At 42.7% G+C, this 26883-nt stretch overlaps 1 protein-coding gene across 1 annotated transcript in view; it reads left to right on the top strand.

The window, feature by feature from the left end:
• SLC28A3 (solute carrier family 28 member 3) overlaps positions 1–26883 on the top strand; it is a 192286-nt gene that overhangs the window by 122017 nt on the left and 43386 nt on the right. The window contains exons 4-9 of the mRNA XM_075340401.1: positions 522–613; positions 7426–7615; positions 9856–10000; positions 11201–11314; positions 23760–23837; positions 25085–25165. Of these exons, the coding sequence (XP_075196516.1) occupies positions 522–613; positions 7426–7615; positions 9856–10000; positions 11201–11314; positions 23760–23837; positions 25085–25165 (700 nt within the window). The remainder of the gene's footprint in view (positions 1–521; positions 614–7425; positions 7616–9855; positions 10001–11200; positions 11315–23759; positions 23838–25084; positions 25166–26883) is intronic.

The following is a 26883-nucleotide window of genomic DNA, read 5'->3' as shown; positions in this document are numbered from 1 at the left end:
TGCCCAATGAAAAAATATAACAAATTATTTACAAAAATGTGAAGGGTGTAGTCACTTTTTTGGTATACCATATATGTCTTTTTTAATACATCCATATGGCATCTGTTTCAAGCACCAATAATCTTAAGTTTAATGATAGTCCAATTAAAGGTTAATAATAATTCAAATAAATGCATAAAAAGTATGCCTTATGAGTGGTGTGCATTTGGCATACATTTTATTTAAGAACCCACTGAATTTAATGGGAAAGTCTCTTCCAAAAAATGCAGTTCAGACTAGTGCATATTGTGTTTATTTTACAAGTGTAAAAATGATAGAACGTGGAAATATACCTGTTATAAATGGACATAAAAAATGGAGGAAGAAATAATTTATAATTGCTTTCTTTTACTTCAGATCAAGAAATAGATGTGCATAAATAGATAGATACCGTACGTAGATAGATGGCTATATAGATATAAAATAGAAATAAAAATACATAATGTTCCACTTCTCATCTAAATATATATTTTCTTCCACAGATTCTTCGAACAGAAATATGATGCTGTATGTTACTTCTACAACAAACATAAAAACATAATTAAACATACCATCTATGGCATTTTGTTGGCAGGTAAGAATGAATAAGCGCAGTGCTAGCCATTTCTAAGAATTACAAGCCAATGTGGTCTATAGTTCGAAAGGAATGGTAGAAGGCTTGGTTCACTATGTATGCCAGATATTGACTCATTCATATAGTCCTTCTTGCCTGGCAGTCCTCACTAATTACGACTAAGAGAATTCCTTTCTCCAACCCTCTAGCCATCACAATCTGTGACTCTGTCTTCCTTTTTCTTTCTCTCTCTTTCACTCATTTTTGTTCAATATACTGTATTTACAGAATGGAACATATAATAATAGCTCACAGTATAAATCTGATTTAAAATGAAAGTTCAGAAAAATATATATTTTTAATTCAAATACATTTCATGAAAGATTTAACATTTTAGTAAAACAAAAAGAAAAACAGTACCCCGATTTTCTCTCTATGCCCACTATGGTATATCAAAAGTATAGGCAGACATTCTTTGTTACATCAATGTACAGTACAAAATCATAGCCAAAATAACACATGTTGGCACAACATAGTACATTGGCATTAACCAACACACACAAATTTGTATTAAAGGGAACCTGTCACCAGATTTGGTGACTATAAGCTGCGGTCACCACCAGTGGGCTCTTATATGCAGCATTCTAACATGCTGTATATAAGAGCCCAGGCCGCTGTGTAGAACGTAAAAAACACTTTATAATACTCACCTAGGTGCGGCGCCTCCTCTTTCGGCCATCTTTGTCCTCCTTCTTCTGAGGCTGGCATGCATGACGCGTCCTACGTCATGCACACAGGCCGCTATTGAGTTCCTGCGCAGGCGCAGTACAATACTTTGATCTGGTACAAAGATGGCCGAAAGAGGAGGCACCATACACAGAGAACAGTGCCTCCCATCTGACCAGTTTGCATCGCACCGACCCCCTAGGTGAGTATTATAAAGCGTTTTTTTTATTCTAGACAGCGGACTGAGCTCTTATATACAGAATATTAGACTGCTGTATATAAGAGCCCACTGGTGGTGGCCACAGCATATAGTCACCAAATCTGATGACAGGTTTTCTTTAATCTGACTAAAGCGGGCTTTACATGCTGCGACATCGCTAGCGATGTCGCGAGCGATAGCACCTGCCCACGTCGGTGGTGCATCACGGGGTGATCGCTGCCGTAGCAAACAATATCGCTACGGCAGCGTCACATGCAATTACCTGTTCACCGACATCGCTGTGGCCGCCGAACAATCTCTCCTTTAAGGGGGAGGTTCGTTCGGCGTCACAGCGGCGTCACTAAGCGGCCGCCCAGTAGAAGTGGAGGGGCGGAGATGAGCGGCTGGAACAGCCCGCCCACCTCCTTCATTCCTCATTGCCGGCGGTCGCAGGTATGATGTTGTTCATCGTTCCTGCGGTGTCACACATAGTGATGTGTGCTGCCGCAGGAACGACAAACAACCTGCGTTCCAAACGAGGAACGATTTTTTAAAAATGAACGACGTGTAAACGACGAACGATTTGACACCTTTTTGTGATCGTTACTGATCGCAAAAAGGCGTCACACACAACGACATTGCTAACGAGGGCGGTGTGCGTCACCAACACCGTGACCCTGACGATATCTCGTTAGCGATATCGTTGTGTGTAAATGGGCCTTTACTGTACATCAAAGTAGTCACAGCATTCAAAACTATGGAGAAAGCAAAGAATATAAATGTTTGTCCACTAAAGAATCTCAATTACTCCCATCTGATCATAGTTAGGCGGGCTTTGCACGCTGCGACATCGGAAACAATGTGTTACCGACGCTGCAGCGATAGGCCCCGCCCCCGTCACAGGTACGATATCTTGTGATAGCTGCCGTAGCGAACATTATCGCTACGGCAGCTTCATACGCACTTACCTGCCCTGCGACGTTGCTCTAGCCGGCGACCCGCCTCCTTATTAAGGGGGCGGGTCGTGCGGCGTCATAGCGACGTCACACGGCATGCGGCCAATAGAAGCGGAGGGGCGGAGATGAGCGGGATGTAAACATCCCGCCCACCTCCTTCCTTCCGCAGAGCCGGCGTGAGACGCAGTGACGCAGGTAGGAGATGATCCTCGCTCCTGCGTCTTCTCACACAGCGATGTGTGCTACCGCAGGAACGAGGAACAACATCGTACCTGTCGCTGCTGCCAAATAATGGAAATGTCGAACCCTACACCGATGATACGATAACGATGCTTTTGCGCTCGTTAATCGTATAAAAAAGGATTTATTACTACGATATCGACTGCGACGCCGGACTGCGATATCGTAGTGTGCAAAGCCCGCCTTACTTAGGGCTTTCCATTTTTAGTGTCCTAGTCATATAACAGTATTCATTCTATCGACATTCTCTCTTACCAGGAATACCGCTGATGGGAAGCAAATACAGTGCCTACAAGTAGTATTCAACCCCATGCAGATTTAGCAGGTTTGATAAGATGCAAATAAGTTAGAGCCTGCAAACTTCAAACAAGAGCAGGATTTATTAACAGATGCATAAATCTTACAAACCAACAAGTTATGTTGCTCAGTTAAATTTTAAAAAATGTTCATCATAAAAGTGTGGGTCAATTATTATTCAACCCCTAGGTTTAATATTTTGTGGAATAACCCTTGTTTTCAATTACAACTAATAATCGTCTTTTATAAGACCTGATCAGGCCGGCACAGGTCTCTGGAGTTATCTTGGCCCACTCCTACATGCAGATCTTCTCCAAGTTATCTAGGTTCTTTGGGTGTCTCATGTGGACTTTAATCTTGAGCTCCTTCCACAAGTTTTCATTTGGGTTAAGGTCAGGAGACTGACTAGGCCACTGCAACACCTTGATTTTTTCCCTCTTGAACCAGGCCTTGGTTTTCTTGGCTGTGTGCTTTGGGTCGTTGTCTTGTTGGAAGATGAAATGACGACCCATCTTAAGATCCTTGATGGAGGAGCGGAGGTTCTTGGCTAAAATCTCCAGGTAGGCCGTGCTATCCATCTTCCCATGGATGCGGACCAGATGGCCAGGCCCCTTGGCTGAGAAACAGCCCCACAGCATGATGCTGCCACCACCATGCTTGACTGTAGGGATGGTATTCTTGGGGTCGTATGCAGTGCCATCCAGTCTCCAAACGTCACGTGTGTGGTTGGCACCAAAGATCTCGATCTTGGTCTCATCAGACCAGAGAACCTTGAACCAGTCTGTCTCAGAGTCCTCCAAGTGATCATGAGCAAACTGTAGACGAGCCTTGACATGACGCTTTGAAAGTAAAAGGTACCTTACGGGCTCGTCTGGAACGGAGACCATTGCGGTGGAGTACGTTACTTATGGTATTGACTGAAACCAATGTCCCCACTGCCATGAGATCTTCCCGGAGCTCCTTCCTTGTTGTCCTTGGGTTAGCCTTGACTCTTCGGACAAGCCTGGCCTCGGCACAGGTGGAAACTTTCAAAGGCTGTCCAGGCCGTGGAAGGCTAACAGTAGTTCCATAAGCCTTCCACTTCCGGATGATGCTCCCAACAGTGGAGACAGGTAGGCTGAACTCCTTGTAAAGGGTTTTGTACCCCTTGCCAGCCTTGTGACCCTCCACGATCTTGTCTCTGATGGCCTTGGAATGCTCCTTTGTCTTTCCCATGTTGACCAAGTATGAGTGCTGTTCACAAGTTTGGGGAGGGTCTTAATGAGTCAAAAAAGGCTGGAAAAAGAGATAATTAATCCAAACATGTGAAGCTCATTGTTCTTTGTGCCTGAAATACTTCTTAATACTTTAGGGGAACTAAACAGAATTCTTGTGGTTTGAGGGGTTGAATAATAAATGACCCTCTGAATAAACTTTTCACAATTTAAAAAAAAAATAAAAAAAGAAATAACATTCTTTTTTGCTGCAGTGCATTTCACACTTCCAGGCTGATCTACAGTCCAAATGTCACAATGCCAAGTTAATTCCAAATGTGTAAACCTGCTAAATCTGCAGGGGGTTGAATACTACTTGTAGGCACTGTAGGTTTAATAATCTGATCTGGAGCAATTCTTTTTCATTCCTTCCCTGTCATATCATCCACAAAGCCTAAAGTGGGCTTTACATTCAACGACATCGCTAATGAGATGTCGTTGGGGTCACGGAATTCGTGACGCACATCCGGCCTCATTAGCAACATTGTTGCGTGTGAAACACAGAAACGACCGTTAACGATCAAAATTACTTACCAAATTGTTGATCGTTGACCAGTCGTTCCTATCCCGATTATCGTTGCAGGTTGATCGTCGTTCCTGCGGCAGCACACATCGCTATGTGTGACACCGCAGGAACGAGGAACAACACCGTACATGCGGCCGCCCGCAATGAGGAAGGAAGGAGGTGGGCGGGATGTTCTGCCCACTCATCTCCGCCCCTCCGCTTCTATTGGGCGGCCGCTTAGTGATGCCGCTGTGACGCCGAACGAACCGCCCCCTTAGAAAGGAGGCGGTTCGCCAGCCACAATGACGTCGCTAAGCAGGTAAGTATGTGTGATGGGTGTAAGAGATGTTGTGCGCCACAGGCAGTGATTTGCCCGTGACGCACAACTGATGGGGGCAAGTGCTTTCACCAGCGACATTGCTAGTGATGTCGCTGTGTGTAAAGCCCGCATAAGACATAAGTCAGTGGTTTCAGTGGAATTTCTTATCCAAAACATTTTCCAAATGCACAGAAATGGCCAAGACGGACACATTTCCAGATCATGTGAAGGCTGTGAGCAGGTGTGAACCCACTTCTGGCACAGTTTGTAATAGGGCAGGCATCAATCCTGTGGATAAACTGGGGGATTTGATGCACTTCGTATATTTGAGTGTATGTGCTTGACTGGTATACAATTGTCCTATACATAATATTGACTGCCATTGCTAAGCACCAATTTCCCCAATATATGCCTTCCCTGTTTAATCTATCGAAGTAGATGTTCTCTAAGCCTATGCAACATGGAGATGGCTCCTGGGGTGCCCTCCCTCCCACCAGTCCTAGTGAACACATTATTTTGGATTTTTATTTTGGTTACATTGTTTCTCTAGCTCCAAGCATATCTCAATTGAAGGTGTTAGGGATCGATCACATCTGCATTTTAATACGACGAGTGCAGTACGATAAGAAATCGCATTACACTCGCAACAATGTAATTCAATGAGACAGTGCTGATCTGCGATTTCTTTCCTCAGCTGTAATTGACCTGAGGAAAAAAATCACAGCATGCTGCATATGGTCAAGTAAAATGGCCGAGACTCGCCAATGTAAGTCAACGGGTGCAGAAAATAAATGGACGTCACACGGACCATCCTACTAGCGTCTGATTTTTTGGGATAAATTACTATTCTGTAGCATACAACACTGTACATGGTCCTGTAAATGATTGTTGATTAATAGCTGCTGAAAAAAAAAATGCATGTCATACAGACGCTTGGTGAGAAAACACTCGCATAGCACTCACATGACATACGGTATACAAAATGGATTTCACTCATCCAACATTTCTGGGTGAAAATTGGTCCATGATTTATACACAGATGTGAGCGAACCCTCAGTAAAAACACTGTGTTAGGCCTCGTGTGCACGTACCTGCTGAATATTCTGCAGCGATTTGACAGCACATGTGCGCTTGAAATTGCTGCAGAAACACTGCGTAATGCATGCAGTTTTTAGTAGAAAAAAAGCCGATTTCATGCGCTCTGGCTGCTGCCCCCACCACCCACCATAGACAGAGTGGGAGCTGCATCCATAGCGCACGGAATAATTGACATGCTCATTTTATGAACGCACGGATTTGGGTCAAAATTTTAACACCCAAATCGCTGCATTCGAAAAAGCATCGTGCACACGTCTCATGCACAATCTACATAAATTGTGCAGGGGGCGCAAGACGCATGCATTTACACTGCAGTGCAATACGCAGCGTAAATGCATGGGAGTACGCAACGTGTGCATGAGGCCTCATAGTCTATACCCTTCTTGCAATTCCTGAAAATGTTTCAACCGAATACGACACCAGGTTTTTGCCACCTAATCTGAGTGAAGCATAATGTAGAGACAGAGGCCCTGATTCCAGTAATGTATCACTTATTGGGCTGTGAAATGTAATTTTAATAAAATCACAGTTTTATCAGCAGAAACTTAGCACTAGAGGACTAGTAAACCGGCTGCCATATAGTCCTACATATTCATATGCTCTTTATAAACCTACCCCAACCACTCATTAACAGCTTTCTGCCAATGCACAGTTTAAATATAAAACTGCCAATCAGTGGTGGGGGCAGGGTTATACAGAGTTCAGCATTCAGAGAACTGGTAGATATGCAGCAGAGAAAACGGGAATTTTATCAAAACTGCAACAAGCAGCCAAGTAAGTGACACATCACTGGAATCAGGGGCTCCGTCTCTACATTATGCTGTTCTCAAAATAGGTGGCAAAAACATGATAACATATTCCCTTTAAATGTATTGCCAGTCTGTACCTATGTCAATAGGATCATCCTTAAACCCTACCATGTGGAGATTTTTGATTAGTAAAATAAGGTAATAAAGTAAATTTACATATCAATAATCATTAATATGCCATTCCTTTTAAATTCATTTTTTAAGGTGTTCTGTACTCAGCAATAATATGGCTGCCAATTACAGGACTATACAGGAAGTGACCAAAATTATGTGACATCATTTCCTGTGCTGCCGCTATTGGCTAAAGTTTCACGTTATCAACTTCTTGCTCGTTTTGCAACATACAAAAATAAATTAGTCACAGTTTATTCACATAATGAGGTGAAGTGAAATATTCTTCACATTATAAATGTCAAACTATTGTCTTTAAGGCTTCTTGGCGATGGTGATCGCGGCCTGTGCTTTGAACTTCAAAAGGGCGCTGGCTCTCTTTGTTCTAACTCTACTAGTCATCTTTTTTGTCTGCTGGGATTTATTTATGGACAAATATGAAGGCAAAATTGTCAAATTCTTCACCCCTGTCAATTCATTCATCAAAAAGCAATGGTTTTGGATGAAATGGTGAGTGTTATACAATATATCAATGAGTTCCTCAGTTTCCAAGATCTCTATTGGCCATTGGCCTGTTTTCACTTTTGTCTTTCACATATTGATAATATTATTGTGTTAAAGTCTGCTTACAATGAAAAGCTGTCTGTGATTTTGATTTGTATTTAATAAATGTATATTATAGAATTTCACCTTTGAAATGCTTTTTTACATATTTAAGTTTTATTGATTGCGAAGGCTGTCAGTGTAATGAAAGCAAAATGAGCCTTACTTACTTAGTTACTCTAGTGCTGGGTCTCCTCTGCTTCCCTTTGACCCTGTTCACACAGCTGCAATGATGATGTCACAACTACAGCATGTGACCAGTGCAGCCAGTCACTGTGTTCAGCGGTCAGGCTGATGTAGATGATGAAAGGCCACTAAAGGGTGCTATACACGTTGCGACATCGCTAGCGATTGCTAGCGATGTCGAGCGCGATAGCACCCACCCCCGTCGTTGTAACGATATGTGGTGATCGCTGCCGTAACGAACATTATCGCTAAGGCAGCATCACAAGCACATACCTGCTCTGCGACGTCGCTCTGACTGCCGAACAATCCCTCCCTCAAGGGGGAGGTGCGTTCGGCGTCACAGCGACGTCACTAAGTGGCCACCCAATCAAAGCGGAGGGGTGGAGATGAGCGGGACAAACATCCCGCCCACCTCCTTCCTTCCTCATTGCTGGCAGGACGCAGGTAAGGTGAAGTTCCTCGTTCCTGCGGTGTCACACGGAGCGATGTGTGCTGCCGCAGGAACGAGGAACAACATCGTTATTGCAGCAGCAACAATGATTGAGATTAGGGGGGGGATGTCACCGATTAGCGATTTTGAATGTTTTTGCAACGATTCAAAATCGCTAATAGGTGTCACACGCAACGACATCGCTAACGCGGCCGGATGTTCATCACAAAATTTGTGACCCCCAACGACATATCTTTAGCAATGTCATAGCGTGTAAAGCCACCTCAAGTCCAGTGATTGGAAGAAGTGGTCATGTGCGACTATAAGCAAATATGTACGTGCTGAAGCCTCATCAACAAAAACAGGCGTAGCGTCAGAGTGGCAGCACTGGAGCAGCATTGACTTTAGGTATAACAATGTGCTGCAAATTAGCACCAAAATTTTGGCTCATATTTTTGAAAACCATCCAATTAATTGTATAAAGAAAGATGAAAGTGCAAGATGCACCAAGCATATCACACATGAGCCACTCTGAAATCTGGTGTCACGCTGTACAAAGGACTAGAAAGATGTAGTATAGCATATTCCCCACTAGGTGGCAGCAGAGTAGTGAAGGAGAGACAAAGTAACACAGTAACAGAAAGGCAGCTGAACTACAGCAGAGTAACTTCAGCAAGCAGTTAACAGGCAAACCACCAGGGGGCAATAGAGTAGTCAAACAGTCAGGGTCTAGCCAGGAAAGTTGAGTCACTGCAAAGGGAGGATCAAAATCAAGTCAGAAAACAGAACCGAGTCGGAAGCCGGGAGATCAGGTATGCAGAGGGAAACACAAACCACAGACAGGAGCGGGAAGTCAGGGACTGGGACAGGCAGACGAACGGGAGAGGGTACAAGTCAGGATGCAGTAGCAGATCAGGAACACTCACCAGAGCCAATATACAAGCTGCAAGGCATAAATATCACTGGCACTAAGCCATAGGTGGAGAAGCAATATATAGCATCCTGGGATCCGGAACGAGGCAAGGGAATTAACCCCTGACATGACCAGGCCAGAGCCTGGTGTAACCAGCAGCAGGGATTAGCTGGTCTGGATCATGACATCTGGCACATCTTTCGACTATTCTGATTTTAGCATTTAGCATGGTAAAATATTACGTGTTAGTAAATCTGCCTTAGCGTTTGTTTGTTGTTGTTTTTTTCCTATTTTTATTTGCATTTTCTTTTTTGTGATCTAAAAAAATACTCTAATGTCATACAATTCTTAGAAGCTATTTTGTTGTGGTTTTTTTAATCATGTATTTTGTCCTATTTTTTTTCAGTCATTTACCAAATGTTATAGAAAAGCCTATAGAAAAACTATTTTTTTCCTTTTCAGCTGGCCATAATATATATTTTTTCTAAACCAATAAGATGCCAGAAAAAGGTGAAAGTTTTCTTAAAATGCAACAAGTAAAATTCATATACAATGTTTTGATTTTTTTTTTTCTACTATTTTGCTATTAGACGTAAATATAATCTGCTTTCCCTATAGGGTCGTTTGGATAAGTCTTATTGCCGGAGTGATATTATGGCTTATTTTTGACACAGCAAAAATGGGAGCCAATCAGTTGATTTCATTTGGTGGCCTTGTAATGTATATCCTACTGATGTTCATCTTCTCTAAGCATCCAACTAAGGTATAAAGATTACATGTGAAGTTATTGATTCTTTTTTGTAATTTCATATTCTATCATGGCTAATTTGTAATAACTGATCTGGGAGTAAGTCTACAAGTTAGCACATCCCTTCAGCAACAAGATAGTACCGAATGGTAAGTTAAAATAGGGGCATATATCTATTGTGAGATGAATGGTGGATAGATGGATAGATAGCTGGATGGATAGAAGATGGATGGCTGGATGGATAGATTGATGATAGATGGATAAATAGATGGATAGATTGATGATGGATGGCTAGTTAAATAGATGGATGGATGGATGGATGGATAGAATGATGATAGATGGATAAATAGATGGATAGATTGATGATGGATGGCTAGGTAAATAGATGGATGGATGGATGGATGGATAGAATAATGATAGATGGATAAATAGATGGATAGATTGATGATGGATGGCTAGTTAAATAGATGGATGGATGGATGGATAGAATGATGATGGATGGATACATAGTGATGATGGATTGATGGATGAATAGAAAGGTTGATGATGGATGAATAGATAAATAGATGGATGGATGGATTGATGGATGGATAGATTGATGATGGATGGATAGATGAATAGATAGCTGGATAGATTGATAAATAGATGGACGGATTGATAAATAGATACATAGATTAAGGATGGATGGATAGTTTGATGATAGCTTGATGGATTGATAGATAGACAGAGAGAGATAGATAGATAGATAGATAGATAGATAGACTGGGAGATTTTGATATTTTAAATAAAATCTGTAGGTAACACATGAAGAATAAGTGCAGATGAAAAGTGATGTATGTCTGTCATATGCTGTCATATGATGAATTCATGCCAAATAGCTTTCTTCCAGAAGACAGAAAATAGAATACTGTCTTTCTAGAGCCACCTATTGAAGATAGTCAATGTCTGATCCTTTAACGAGCCTTGCATCATGATTAAGAAAATATGCCAACCCATATTCATCTAAAAGAAAAAGACATCCATCTGCAGACAGCTATATCTGGTTCTTGTCCCCATCAGTGCATAGTAGAATACTAGTTAATTAGATAGGGGTCTGTGACAAGGATATAGGGAGGTATTGGAATATATTTGTAGTAAAGTGTTAAAAAGCTTAGAATTAATTACATTGAATCAAATTAAGATGGAGAAGTAATGTTCTGTCCATATCTTTGGTAGGTTCACTGGCGACAAGTGTTCTGGGGTATTGGTCTACAGTTTCTTCTAGGACTACTTATCCTAAGAACAAAGCCAGGATTTGATGCCTTTGACTGGCTTGGCATACAAGTACAGGTAATATTTTTTGTGATTGTACATTTATACAGTAATTCAAAATACCCAGTTCATATGAGATGATAAAAACTGTTATAACACTTTACTTATCCACACGTTTTCATCTAATGTACCTGAACTGCACCATATCTGAAATTCGTTGAACCATATGCTAGTCAAGAAACAGAAAGTTTTGCAACACTGTCGTAACTCTTCCAAAAAGTTTATTTAGGAAATACAGCAAATGCTGTTCTTGGTGATGATGTGGTAACCAATACAGGAAACTGCTGGCAGCATGGTAGGGGCTGTCAGAATATGAGAAGTGCGGCATAGATAGATCCCAGATGCCTTTACAAGGACTGATCTCCCCTATCTGGAGTTTGTAAGACATCGAGACAAATAACATTCAGTACCAGGCATTACATGTTAGTCAGGCTTTATCTGCTCATTTTTCTATTAAACTGCAAGGTTATTTAGGTTCAAAGATCATATTTAGATAAAAACAAATCAGTAAATAGGTTTACGAATTGCAACATACTCTGCTTGATGGGGGTTTCCTGGAAGAAATCGCTAATGGAGGACAACTAAAACAGCCAAACACTATCAAATATATTAAATTATTATGAATTCAAATTGCCAATAGTAAAGGTGGATCTTCACTGTTAATCGCTGTTACAATGTTCACATATTTTTCACCCCTTTAGTTTACCAGTATCAAAAACTAACTATTTTCTATTGGCCTCCATACACACTGTAACACAGCAGGGGAACTCCTGCCCATATTAACTGAAAGCCTCATTGGTGTCCTATTTATACGTTAAAAGAGTTGGCCAAATATTCCATTTCTTATCCACTGTATAGATCATAAATCACAAAGAATATTTGCAATTTACATGGAATAAAAAATACAATCCATTGAATACTTGTACGGTGAATAGCGACCTCTCCTACAATGTGGTGTAAATATGTATTACAAGTGAACAGATAAGGATAAGATATATTGTGCATAACATGTACAGGTCCCCCACTTATGCTGTGTTTGGGAAAGGATATAGTGTGCCTCCCCGTGCCAGCAGCCATCGCTACTGGGATCCGGACCTCCTAATGGGGGTGACTCGAGGGTCTCCGGACCCGGGGGGGTCTCGCGGGCACGCCGAATAAAAAGGGGGACGTAGATGTACGGGCTAGGCCGTATTAAGTTCGTAACACCACCCACGGTGTGTGGTGAGGTGGGACACCACCGCTGCTGTTATAGGGCACCCGGGGAAGGTGTAGTGGCAGCTGGATGTTAACCCCTCCGTGGGTAGGGATGGTTACCCCGGGGCCCAGTGTCCTTGTGCAGGGTATAGCAACAATAGGGGAACGTTTTGGTTACTCACAGTAAAAGAACCACACGAGTCGAGTACCCCCTTTTGTGCTCCGGTTTCTGGGTCGGTTCCCCGTGTCGGTACCGGCGGGCTACAACCCTGTCCCGGTCCACCTCGGTTCTGCTGAGCCGTCTTCCCGTCTCTTGCTGATGGAGACCACCGTCTGCCACCTAGCCAGAGGCACCAGGGCTCCTACCCTGGCACCGTTCAACTTGAACTTCCTCTGCTGGAGCTACACTTAGCTCCAGCCCATACGCCTCTCAACTTGAACTACAAACTTAATCTGAATAGAACTGCTTGTTTTTCCGCCCCGGGCTGTCTAGACCCCTGGGTGGGCGTGTTCAACCGCCTGGTCCCACCCACTGGTGTGTCTATCTTTCCCTAAGGGGGGTGACTAGGGTTTCAGGTCGGCTGTGTGTTTCCTAAGTGAGGGAAGGGTGTTGTGTAGGGGCCTATCTGTGACTACCTGGTTTTGCCAGGGCGTCACAATAGCATAGGGCCAGATATAGGTGTAAGATTAGGTATAGTATTAAGGTCCAGTCACACTAAGCAACTTACCAGTGATCCCAACAACGATAGGGATCGCTGGTAAGTTGCTAGGAGATTGTTGGTGAGATGTCACACTGCGACGCTCCAGCAATCCCACCAGCAACCTGACCTGGCAGGGATCGCTGGAGCGTCGCTACACGAGTTGCTGGTGAGCTCACCAGCAACCAGTGACAAGCCCCCAGCGCCACGTGGAAGATGCTGCGCTTGGTAACTAAGGTAAATATCGGGTAACCAACCCGATATTTACCTTGGTTACCAGCGCACGGAGCTACACGTGCAGAGAGCAGGGAGCAGCGCACACTGAGCGCTGGCTCCCTGCTCTCCTAGTTGCAGTACACATCGGGTTAATTACCCGATGTGTGCTGCAGCTACATGTGCACAGAGCAGGGAGCAGCGCACACCGCTTAGCGCTGGCTCCTTGCTCTCCTAGTTACAGCACACATCGGGTTAATTACCCGATGTGTACTGCAGCTAAATGTGCACAGAGCAGGGAGCAGCGCACAATGCTTAGCGCTGGCTCCCTGCTCTCCTAGCTACAGCACACATCGGGTTAATTAACCCGATGTGTCCTGCAGCTACATGTGCACAGAGCAGGAGCCAGCACTGACAGCTGAGAGCGGCAGAGGCTGGTAACGAAGGTAAATATCGGGTAACCAAGGTAAGGGCTTCTTGGTTACCCGATGTTTACTGTGGTTACCAGCCTCCGCAGAAGCCGGCTCCTGCTGCCTGCACATTTAGTTGTTGCTGTCTCGCTGTCACACACAGCGATCTGTGCTTCACAGCGGGGGAGCAACAACTAAAAAATGGCCCAGGACATTCAGCAACAACCAACGACCTCACAGCAGGGGCCAGGTTGTTGCTGGATGTCACACACAGCAACATCGCTAGCAACGTCACAAAAGTTGTTCGTTAGCAGCGATGTTGCTAGCGATGTTGCTTAGTGTGACGGGGCCTTTAGTAACAGATAGATTAGTGGGAACTAAGGAACAAGCAGCAGGTGGTAGAGGATGGAGTAGATTTGGCAGCTAAAAAGATTTAGTAGGAACACAGAGGGAGTACAGTGGAGGGTTGTCATAGAAATGGAGCTAAGGTGGGAGGAGTGAACAGAGGGTTACAGTATGTGTGAGGAAAGTATAGAGTCAGTCAGTGAGCAGCAAGAAAGGTGCTAGGCAAGACTCATGCTGGACTTTGCCTGAGCAAGGAGAGAATCTCTCCACAAATTGTCAAGATGTCACCCATCTGACCGGCGGCAGATTGACTTCGGACCGCTGGGGCACTGTAGCTAGCCAACTTCAGGGAGACCTCATACTGGTGCCAGGAGAAGTTGCGCATCCTGGGCGCGGGCACGAGTGACGCATGGCAGCCGCATAAGGAATTGATACCAGGGAAAATAAAGCTATAGGACTTTGATGCTAGAGGAATATTCCTAGGGCAAGTCAGCAGAGATTTCCACTGAGGACAGAAGGACAGAGCACGGGGGTCCTATGGACCAGAAGAGCGGATGCTAAACGTGCAAGAATAAAGAAGTTCCAGTTATTTTTATTAAGACTGTCGTGTGGTTATTGCCATCTTATCCCCGTCTACGACGAGGAGTCCTGCAAGTGTAGTGGCCCGGTCCAGATTGTGTCTGTTTCTTTAAGTACATTCACTTATATGTAATATTATGCTATATGTTATAAGTAAAGCATTTTTCATTTGTTGTGTTCTAGCACCATCTACTGGTGAAAACTGTAAGAATCTGAAGTGTTCATTGGGTGTTTTCCTATTGGCTAGTTCTTGGTCACATGGCTCAATAGGTGGGGCAATTCTCCAGCCTCTGTCTGGAAAGAACTGGAATGAGCTGGTTCTGGCTGAGTCTCCTCTGAGGGAAGACATTATGTGGAGTTTCTCTTTACCACAAGACTCCTACTAGGCCTGAGGCCTAGAATTTCATCATTTCCTGATTTTTACAGCCAATATGCTGAAGGCTTCTTATCCTGAATCCTCACTGGCCAGATATACATCTCTTCAGACAGTAGGGCATACTGAGTATATACCAGACCCTACTGCATGTAGATTGGGGAAGTTTGAGGGTCTCCCGCCCCACTGCAATATTAGTGGCTTGGATGCCATTGTCCACGCACCAGCCGTACGGTCCCCGTAGCGCGCTGGGCAACTGTCTTCATTTGCTTACATGTACTGCACGTGTCTGAACTAGCAGTGAAATTAACCCCAGGACTCCAGGTCTGTACAATCTTATCATATCTACCCTCTAAACTCAAGAGACTCTGAACCTAAAGCATACCAGTATTAATTCTGAAACAAATTGTGTTCTTGAAGCTCCAGAACCCTAATTGCACTTCAGCATTCAACTCCAAGCTGTATTTGCCATGGCCTACCCACGAGAGACTGTGAAACATATATTCCGTATTGATTTGCTTTGTTCCTGCTATATTAAAGCAACTGTTATCCCCAAGACCATGTCTGTGGACTGTCCATCAGCTGTGGATACTGTGTGGGGGTGGATAGCAGGGAACATCTGGGCCCTTATACAAGGACACATGGGGACTTTGTCAAAGGTAAAGACACAGCAACATCTGCACCCACTCATATATACAGAAGCCAGGGGAAGCAAGCCTGGCCATCACATGGCTCCCCTCTTCATACTCATGACAGTTACTGAGCAATAGATGTGAAGGTTTGAGCTAAATTCTATTGGCTTTCAAACTCAGTCACTCTCCCCACAGTCTATTCTCTGCCTAGTGATCCTCTAGGCCAGGGGTGGGGGAACCTCTTTTTCTCTGGCTCCTGAGCAGATTTCCTGGAAACGCAGTGCTACGGCCAGTGGCACGTAAAACATTAATTGCGCCTCACACTGCAAGCATGGACACGCACTGATCACTACTGAACACTGCATCAGGATGCACTGTGTGGGCAGAATTAGCTCGCTCTGCGGTCCACCATTGAAGACCTCAGTGGAAGATCCCATTTCATCTGTGATGTACATGCCTCAGCTCCATTGTCTCCTGTGATTTATATGCTGCAGTATCCCCTGTGATATATATGCTGCAGCGCCAGTGCTACTGTGATGTAATTGCTACAGCCCCAGTGTTGCTTGTGATGCATATGCTCTAGTCCCAGCATCTCCTGTGTGATTTTTATGCTACAGCCCCAGTGTATCCTATGTGATGTATATGTTCTAGTCCCAATGTCTCCTGTGTAATGTATATACTGCCACCCCAGTGTCTTTTCTGTCATGTATATGTTTCAGCCCCAGCACCTCCTATGTGATGGAAACACACCAGTCCCAGTATTGCCTATATGATGTATATGCAGCACTCCTAGAGTCTCCTTTACTGCCACGCCAGTGTATCCTATTGGATGTATATGCTCCAACCCCAGCATGTCCTGTATGATGTATATGCTTTAGACCCAGTGTCTCCTATGTGATGTATACTGCAATTTCAGTGTCTCCTATATGATGTATATACAGCAGTCTCACTGTCTCCTATGTGATCAGACCTCCACAGCTTCAGTTCTGTAAATGTTACAAGAGCAGTCATGAATTTCCCACTATGAGGAAACCTGTAATGTATTATACATTTGTGGTCAGAACTTATTGCAGTAAGTGTTTTTCAAAATGAATGGCAAACAGATGAAAGCGCTCCAGACCAACAAAAATCTGGAAAAGCAGATGCGCGTAGTATCATCAACATCACTTGACATGACACATCGCACTTAAGAGAAGCAGCTCGAGCCATCACAATAGGGGTAGTTAATTACCGTAACTGTTTGATCAAATATAGAAGAATACATTTCAAGTTGATAATTTTGTATGGCCTCGGAATGAGGTTATGAATTTTAAAATGGCTCCAGGCAGACTAAAAGTTCCCCACCCATACAGTCATATGAAAAAGTTTGGGCACCCCTATTAATGTTAACCTTTTTTCTTTATAACAATTTGTTTTTTTGCAACAGCTATTTCAGTTTCATATATCTAATAACTGATGGACTGAGTAATATTTCTGGATTGAAATGAGGTTTATTGTACTAACAGAAAATGTGCAATCCGCATTTAAACAAAATGACCGGTGCAAAAGTATGGGCACCCTTATCAATTTCTTGATTTGATAACTCCTAACTACTTTTTACTTACTTACTAAAGCACTAAATTGGTTTTGTAACCTCATTGAGCTTTGAACTTCATAGGCAGGTGTATCCAATCATGAGAAAAGGTTTTTAAGGTGGCCACTTGCAAGTTGTTCTCCTATTTAAATCTCCTATGAAGAGTGGCATCATGGGCTCCTCAAAACAGCTCTCAAATGATCTGAAAACAAAGATTATTCAACATAATTGTTGAGGGGAAGGATACAAAAAGTTGTCTCAGAGATTTAAACTGTCAGTTCCCACTGTGAGGAACATAGTAAGGAAATGGAACAACACAGGTACAGTTCTTGTTAAGCCCAGAAGTGTCAGGCCAAGAAAAATATCAGAAAGGCAGAGAAGAAGAATGGTGAGAACAGTCAAGGACAATCCACAGACCACCTCCAAAGACCTGCAGCTTCATCTTGCTGCAGATGGTGTCAATGTGCATCGGTCAACAATACAGCGCATGTTGCACAAGGAGAAGCTGTATGGGAGAGTGATGCGAAAGAAGCAGTTTCTGCAAGCACACCACAAACAGAGTCGCCTGAGGTATGCAAAAGCACATTTGGACAAGCTAGTTACATTTTGGAAGAAGGTCCTGTGGACTGATGAAACAAAGATTGAGTTGTTTGGTCATACAAAAAGGCGTTATGCATGGAGGCAAAATAACACGGCATTCCAAGAAAAGCACTTGCTACCCACAGTAAAATTTGGTGGAGGTTCCATCATGCATTGGGGCTGTGTGGCCAATGCCGGCACTGGGAATCTTGTTAAAGTTGAGGGTCACATGGATTCAACTCAGTATCAGCAGATTCTTGACAATAATGTGCAAGAATCAGTGACGAAGTTGAAGTTACGCAGGGGATGGATATTTCAGCAAGACAATGATCCAAAACACCGCTCCAAATCTACTCAGGCATTCATGCAGAGGAACAATTACAGTGTTCTGGAAAGGCCATCCTAGTCCCCAGAGCTGAATATCATTGAAAATCTGTGGGATGATTTGAAGTGGGCTGTCCATGCTCGGCAACCATCAAACTTAACTGTACTGGAATTGTTTTGTAAACAGGAATGGTCAAATATACCTTCATCCAGGATCCAGGAACTCATTAAAAGCTACAGGAAGCGACTAGAGGCTGTGATTTTTGCAAAAGGAGGATCTACAAAATATTAATGTCACTTTTATGTTGAGGTTCCCATACTTATGCACCTGTCAAATTTTGTTTAAATGCAGATTGCACATTTTCTGTTAGTACAATAAATCTCATTTCAATCCAGAAAAATTACTGAGTCCATCAGTTATTAGATATATGAAACTGAAATAGCTGCTGCACAAACCCAAATTGTTATAAAGAAAAAAGGTTAACATTAATAGGGGTGCCCAAACTTTTTCATATGACTGTAGTGTAGGCAAATGCAGAGTAGCCAATATTAATATCTTTCTGTCCACGAGCTAACTCTATTGGCTGCTTTGTAGTGAGCAGTGATTGAGAACTAGCTGGCCAGGACAGTAACTGATTATTCTTTACCATACTATGTAAAAGGATGTGATAACTCTGCACTATATTGTTATTAACTTAATTTAAATTACAAATATTATACGTTTTTATGATCTATACATTGGATCTGATACGTAATGATGGGACAACCCCTTTAAGGATATTATTTGTCCGAACCCATTTGCTACTAGTTCATTTTTAGCCCTCATCGATGATTCTGCTTGAATTAATTCTACCATATGATTCATTACAAAATCATAGGAAATATTGCAGACAAATCCTAATGCTTCAGAAACACCAGTTGCATTTCTGAGAAAATAATCATTCTAAGTCTATTCCAGTAACTAGAACAGCTGATTTATTGTTTCAGCCTCCCTTATATTCCTGGCAGGCAAAATATTGTATTCAATCATAAGAAACACATTCAAACAAGACTTTCAGGTTATGCTTGTTTCTTATTGACTTACTTTAATTAAAGTAATAGGTAGGTATGACTAAGGTATTACTGAGTAGGTGTTACTAATTACAATGTGTTTTCAGACTTTATCTAAACATTTTTTAATTTCCTCTTTCAGTTGTGGAATTTTAATATTTTTACCATTTACTATACATATTGTAATAATTTGTGAAACACATGTCAGGTATGTTTGGTGGATGAGCCCCTGTATTTGGCTGCCAGGATGCATATTATTAAATTATATTATTGATTTTGATTTTGATTGTTTTACATTCCTTTTTTGGCATGCCATTCTTGCTTCTATTATATATACTTCATTATGAATTGACTATGCTTCATATTTTCTATTTGGACAATATTTTACTACTTTCAGGGGTCTTTCTCCCTTTGGATCACTCATTAACACATGACAATTGTGTTCTTTTTCTTCGAACAATTACTATTTTTTTGTTGTCGTTTAATTGAATTTTACAATAAAAGTTATTTATTATTGTTTATTTTTCCTTCCTGCACTTTAAAATACAGTGCCAGACATATCATTGGTGCAGCCAATGCAGCCGCACAAGGGCCCAAGGGGTTGGCGGGCCCATTTCTACCTCCAAAGCAGGTGGAATTGTGCATTTTGATGAGCTCTTGGCTGCAAAGGGCCCATATATTGTTCTTGCACATGGGCCCTTTTCTGTCTATAACCACGAGTGTTGAAATATATGGGAGAGAACAATAATATCAGTATAATTCTGTCAAACAGACAAAGCAGGGAAAATACTACAGGGAGTGTAAAAATTGGACCTATGCCATGGAGCCTGGCATGGGCTGGTTAGCAAATTTTAGCCTGTAGAGCAAGCACAATGCAATGGCCCATGAGTGGTTGTCATGTCCCCATCGGAGTCCGCTCCTGCGACTTCTGCTCCGATCGCCAGACGACGCCATGTTCCCACCATGGATAGTGCTGGTGATGGGAGAGGAGTCGGTGCCCGTGGTTCTGCGGAGCACAGTGTCACGTCCCCACCGGAGTCCGCTCCTGCGACTTCTGCTCCGATCGCCAGATGACGCCATGTTCCCACCATGGATAGTGGTGGTGATGGGAGAGGAGTCGGTGCCCGTGGCTCTGTGGAGCACAGGCTCCGCTCATCCACTAGGCTGGGTTTCCCTGGAACCTGCAGTACCACTGGCTGACTGTAGGTGGCGTGTGTCTCACGGCTGAAGTGGCCAACATTCACCTGCAGCCTATGGGAAGACACCACACCCTTCTTATTCCCTCTCCTGTCACATGATCACTGCCAGTGATAGTTCTGTTCTCCTGGCTCATGTGCTGTTTGTATTGTGATTCCTGTGCGCTGACCTTGCTTGTGTTAGACTACCCTCCTGCCTGTCGTTTTTGTACCTTGCTGCCAGTTCCGGATTTGACCCCTGCTTTGTCTCCTTACTACGCCCTTGCCTGCCGATTCTGTTCCTGTTTTGCATCTCCTGGATTTTGACCCTGCCGGACGACCACGGACTACAGTCTACCACAGGTAGTGATCTCTGCGGCTCTGTGTAAATCCAAATCCCTGTACAGGGATTAAAGGGTTGCAGAGTTCTTGGGGTCCTGCTTTGTGAGCGGCTTTTCACTAGATTCCCCTTACAGCCAGTCTGAGTCTGTGGCTCCTATCAGGCATTAGGCTATGTGCGCACAGTGCGTTTTTCGCGGCGTTTTTGCGCGTTTTTCGGGTGCGTTTTTGGCCTCAAAACTGCAGGACTTTGCTTCCCCAGCAAAGTCTATGAGTTTTCATTTTTGCTGTCCGCACACATCTGTTTTTTTTACCTGCGTTTTTGAGTTAAAAAAAAAATGGACATGTCAGTTCTTTCCTGCGTTTTTCTGCGTTTTCTGCCCATGCAATGCATTTGAAAAATGCAGCAAAATCCAGAGATCAAAAACACAGCAAAACGCAGCCAAAAAGGCACCAAATCGCGGCAAAAACGCATGCGCGTTTTTGTGCGTTTTTAGCGGCCAAAGACGCACAAAAACGCAGCGTCAAAAAGATGCAGTGTGCGCACATAGCCTTACAGTGGTGTGACCCATCCTTAAGCTGGCCATACACATTACATGGGTTGTCAGCCAAAGGATGAGGTAGCTGACCATTAAGCTGCCAGCCATGTAAGATGACTCTCCCATACACAGGCTGCTGACTCCGTGGAGCGCTTCTGTGTTCCCTATGAGAAAGCCACCGACTGAAACGTCGGCCATCGACTTATGTCTGGGAGGACACAGGAATTGGCAGTTCGAAATCGCACGATCGACATCTCTCCCCCAATGATTTTTTGTCCGACGCCCTAATACACATTAGACCTATGATCGAACCCGGAATTGGTGGGCTCAGCTGACATTGGTCTAATGTGTAATTACAGTTGGGTCGCATGTAGCACTCAAAACCCCTTCCATAGTATAATCACATAAAGCAGAAGCATATCTAGGTTTTCCTGCACCTTGGGCAAAAATTCAGTTTTCACAGCTTAAGCAGTTTTAGTAGTCGGCATGTAGCTGGTCTTAAGGCCCCGTCACACTAAGCAACATCGCTAGCAACATCGTTGCTAACGAACAACTTTTGTGACGTTGCTAGCGATGTTGCTGTGTGTGACATCCAGCAACAACCTGGCCCCTGCTGTGAGGTCGTTGGTTGTTGCTGAATGTCCTGGGCCATTTTTTAGTTGTTGCTGTCCCGCTGTGAAGCACAGATCGCTGTGTGTGACAGCGAGACAGCAACAACTAAATGTGCAGGCAGCAGGAGCCGGCTTCTGCGGAGGCTGGTAACCAATGTAAACATCGGGTAACCAAGAAGCCCTGTCCTTGGTTACCCGATATTTACCTTTGTTACCAGCCTCCGCCGCTCTCACTGTCAGTGCCGACTCCTGCTCTGTGCACATGTAGCTGCAGCACACATCGGGTTAATTAACCCAATGTGTGCTGTAACTAGGAGAGCAGGGAGCCAGCGCTAAGCAGTGTGCGCTGCTCCCTGCTCTGTGCACATGTAGCTGCAGCACACATCGGGTTAATTAACCCGATGTGTGCTGTAACTAGGAGAGCAGGGAGCCAGCGCTAAGCAGTGTGCGCTGCTCCCTGCTCTGTGCACATTTAGCTGCAGCACACATCGGCTAATTAACCCGATGTGTGCTGTAACTAGGAGAGCAAGGAGCCAGCGCTAAGCATTGTGCGCTGCTCCCTGCTCTGTGCACATGTAGCTGCAGCACACATCGGCTAATTAACCCGATGTGTGCTGTAACTAGGAGAGCTGGGAGCCAGCGCTCAGTGTGCGCTGCTCCCTGCTCTCTGCACGTGCGGTGGTAACCAAGGTAAATATCGGGTTGGTTACCCGATATTTACCTTAGTTACCAAGCGCAGCATCTTCCACGCGGCGCTGGGGGCTTGTCACTGGTTGCTGGTGAGCTCACCAGCAACTTGTGTAGCGACGCTCCAGCGATCCCTGCCAGGTCAGGTTGCTGGTGGGATCGCTGGAGCGTCGCAGTGTGACATCTCACCAGCAACCTCCTAGCAACTTACCAGCGATCCCTATCGTTGTTGGGATCGCTGGTAAGTTGCTTAGTGTGACTGGACCTTTATGTGATTTGTATACTTAGTCTTGTGCCAACAAATTGCTCTACATGATTCTCTCAATATGCAGTGAAAAACTCCAGCCCTTATTTCATTGAGAGACGCAGGGAAAAAATCTAATCGGCACTTGACTGTATGTAGGAAAATCACAGTTGAGTGGTCATAAGATAACCACTGGAACCAAGAGGCAGAGCTGAATCCTGACAGTATTAGGATTTCTAGGTTTTCTAATGCTCCATTTTATAATTAATGCTCCTAACAAAAATAAAGATGTAGTAATCCTTAACTTGTCAAACGGTACAATACTTTATTAACATAGCCATGTATCACATTATGGAATGCTACATGTGTACAGGATCAGAACCAATAACAGCACATGAATACTGGACCAGAACCACAATCAATACAGAAATAGGTCATCCCCTTAATGGAATTCCAATCTCATACTTTATAGTATAAATAATCTGTAACTCCATAAGCATCCACCCCACCTCATCTCAAAGGATCTAGAGTGACGCTGCCAGAGTGACCCAACAAGATGCCCACTGACAGCAGTGCTCAATAACCATGCTATGATGGATGTGCTGATTCATTCTAGTGTGCATAAAAGAAATAAAACTCCCTGTTCTGCCATATGGTGTGGGTCCCAGGGTTGGAATGTCCTACAATTAGCAAGTTATTCAATCCCGAGAATGGGTGATATTTTGTTTTCACTGCATATCCCTTTAAACCTTTGAGATAATACATATATTATACTAATAGTTTTATTATAGGAATTCATTTTCAGCTGTCAGAATTATCCATGTTTCTAGAGTGGGTCACTATAATAGCAATGTAGTGGAGACCAGTACTAAATCTATGTTCATTTAATTTGTTTCAGACTTTCCTGGAATACTCAGATACTGGCTCAAAGTTTGTGTTTGGAGAAAAGTATGTTGATCACTTTTTCGCTTTTAAGGTGAGCACTAAAGAAATTGATAAATTGTGCTCAAATAGTTATTTGAGGTGAATACCAAAAATGCTAGCAGTCACCTCGGCTAGATTGGAAGACAAACTTACCCTGCACAAAAAAAGACCGCAAGAACAGTGACAACATGCTTTTATTTTATAATCTTCTCCTAGGTTATGAGTAAGAACAACATCAAACAGTATAATAAACCATCCACCCTTGAGGTCTATTAGGTTATGTTCACATGTTGCTTTTTTGCTGCTTTTTTTCTGCAGCAAAACCTGATCACTTGGCAGTAAAAAAAAAACTGCAGCCAAAACACAGGTTTCACTGACTTTTTTTATTGCTTTTCTTACTGTTTTTGCTGCTTTTTTTCTTGCTGCGTTTCAAAGAATCCCAAAGTTTAGCTTTGATTCCACCGTGTAAGCAAAGGGCATTGAATGCCTAACACATTGGTAGGGCATTGTTTACTTAACACATCTGGTAGGGCATTGTCTACCTTCACACTTTTGAGCATTGAGTTGGTCAGGTATTGTTTGCATTAAAGCAATGTTCAAACATTGCATTTTTACTGCCTTTTTCTGCAGCCAAAACTTGCTCTTTTGCCAACAAAAAAGCTGCTTCAAAAAAATAGATTTTGCTGCATTTTTTGTAGAGTTTTTTTGTTTTTTTACTGCGTTTTTGGAGTGTCATTTGTCTACAGTACAAGTTTAATAAAGTTAGTTACATTCACCAAAAAAGCTGCAAAAATGCAGCGCTTGCGTTTTTTCTTTTTCTCACTGTATTCAATAGTGAAAAAAAAGCTGCAAAAACACTGAAAATCATGCTGATTTTTTCAAAAAGGTTTTTCATTTGTCAGAAAAAGAACAATAATTATGTGCATGAGATTTCTAAAATCTCATAGCTTTTGCTTGTAGTGTAATTTGCATAAAAGGTATAAAAATACGCTGCAAACAAATTGCAGCAAAAATGCAACATGTGAACATAGCCTTATTGAGCCTATTATTCTGTGGTCTACATGACTTAGTGAAATATTAGAAGATAATACAGTCTATGAGCAGGAACCACCACTAATATTCTGAAATATAGGATTACTGAGCCTATTCAGGCACCTAAACCCCTTTTGCTGCTGTTTAGCATTTTAATGACCCTAAATCTCAGTTACGGCAAAGCAATGGTATACCCAACGACGTGCTATGTTAGAGAATCCAAGTGAAAGAAATGATGACGTTACTATTTTCTCTTTTCTCACGCAGGTACTTCCAATTGTCATATTCTTCAGCACCGTTATGTCAATGCTTTACTACATTGGTTTCATGCAGTGGCTCATTAAAAAGGTAAATATCATACATGTTTCTTTTTTATTTTTATTGGAATTAATAGTGCCAATTAGAGATAGGATGATCCAGTCAAACTATCTAAAATTTGTGCAAAATTTCTGAAATTTCTGGGTCAGCATTAATGTCAACACGGATTGGTCAATTTGCCAAAAAAAAGAAAACTAACTTCTCTGGCACCCTTTCCCACAATGATGAAGCATTCCCTAGAATTCACAGCAGAAAAGAGGGCAATTAGTCCAGTCCAATCATCCCAGGCCAAAGAACCTAATGCACTGACAGAATGCAGCCAAACCCCTCAATATGATTGAGTCTTCACGGGTGCAAGGTAAAGCAATCACTCACACGTTACCACTAGTGGAGGGAGTGATGCTAGATGATAAAATTGCACACTAGTGGCGTGCATAGGGCGCTGTTCACACATGTATGTGCATGGTGTCCGGTTAGCAACCTATTGGTCACGCCCATACTATTAGATCAGGCGGGTTGCCGCAAACTACTCAAATGCAGCACACAGGGACAGGGGCTCCATTATGCACAGCCTGTATTAAGAGGCTTGGCTGCATCCAGTATAAAAATGTGCAAAAAATATATATAAAATATATATGAGGTATTATTTAGTAAATTGGCTAATATACATAAGCTTGTAATCAACGTCACGGATCCCCATGCTTGCAAGTCCCTACACTGATAAATGCCAAAAAAGCAACAAAAAGAGGAGATATAGCTCCCCCTTAAATTTAATATACTTACAGCAGAAAAGAGGACAACTAGTCCAGTCAGTCCAGGCCTAGAAATCTAATGCACTGACAGAATGCAGCCAAACCCCTCAATAAGAAATTTCTGGATCAGCATAAATGTCAACACGGATTGGTCGATTTGCCAAAAAAAAAAGAAAACTAACTTGTCTGGCACCATTTCCCACAATGCTTAAGCACTACCTAGAATTCCCAACAGCTGTGACATCTAGGGTATCATCATACCTTGTACATTGGTGGTCATTCAGAGATTAGTGCTCCTGGTGGAGAACAGGTACATTTGTTCTTCACTAATCACATTTTGGGGCAAATTTTGGCAAATTTGATTTTCAAATGATTTTCTCATCTCTAGTCCCAATGCTTCTGTAAAGCAATTAAACATGGAGGCCCCCTTTCATCATTGCTGTTACACTAACTTTCTGGAGTAATTTGCTTTTTATTAGTGGCTTTAGTATTTGCTCATTATTATGCTACATAAGATTTCATCAGTTTTTAAGTTAGATTTCTTTTTTAAGTTTTGTTTATTTTTACTCAATAACTTTTCTTAGTTGGATGTTTTAAACAGATTGATGAAATACATTTTTACCAAATGTTGCATTTTTCTTTGTCACATTTCATTTCATCATCTGCTGGAATTAAAGTTTCTGGCAGGTTGTAAATTAGGCACATTTTTAGACAAATGTGCCACTTTTTAAAGGTTTTGCAGCGTTTAGTCTCAAAAACTGGTAAAAGACAAAAATAAAGAGCATTTTTTGCTTTTGTGTCAAATTCATGAACCATGTGTGCTATTTTGAAGAATCTGGTGCAAAAAACGTCAACAAACTCCCCAAAAGGAAAAAAGGAAAAGTTATTTCAATAAATCGCAGATGATGAATCAGGGTCACAGTCTTAAAAGAATCGCAATAATGACATATTAAAAATATTGGTCCTTCTTTAATGTATTTTTAACCACACATATAG

This window comes from Anomaloglossus baeobatrachus, chromosome 1 (genome assembly GCF_048569485.1).
Source record: "Anomaloglossus baeobatrachus isolate aAnoBae1 chromosome 1, aAnoBae1.hap1, whole genome shotgun sequence".
NCBI classification, from domain to species: Eukaryota; Metazoa; Chordata; class Amphibia; order Anura; family Aromobatidae; genus Anomaloglossus; species Anomaloglossus baeobatrachus.
Note: the sequence above shows the minus strand (reverse complement) of the source record. Positions and strands in the feature narration are given on the sequence as shown.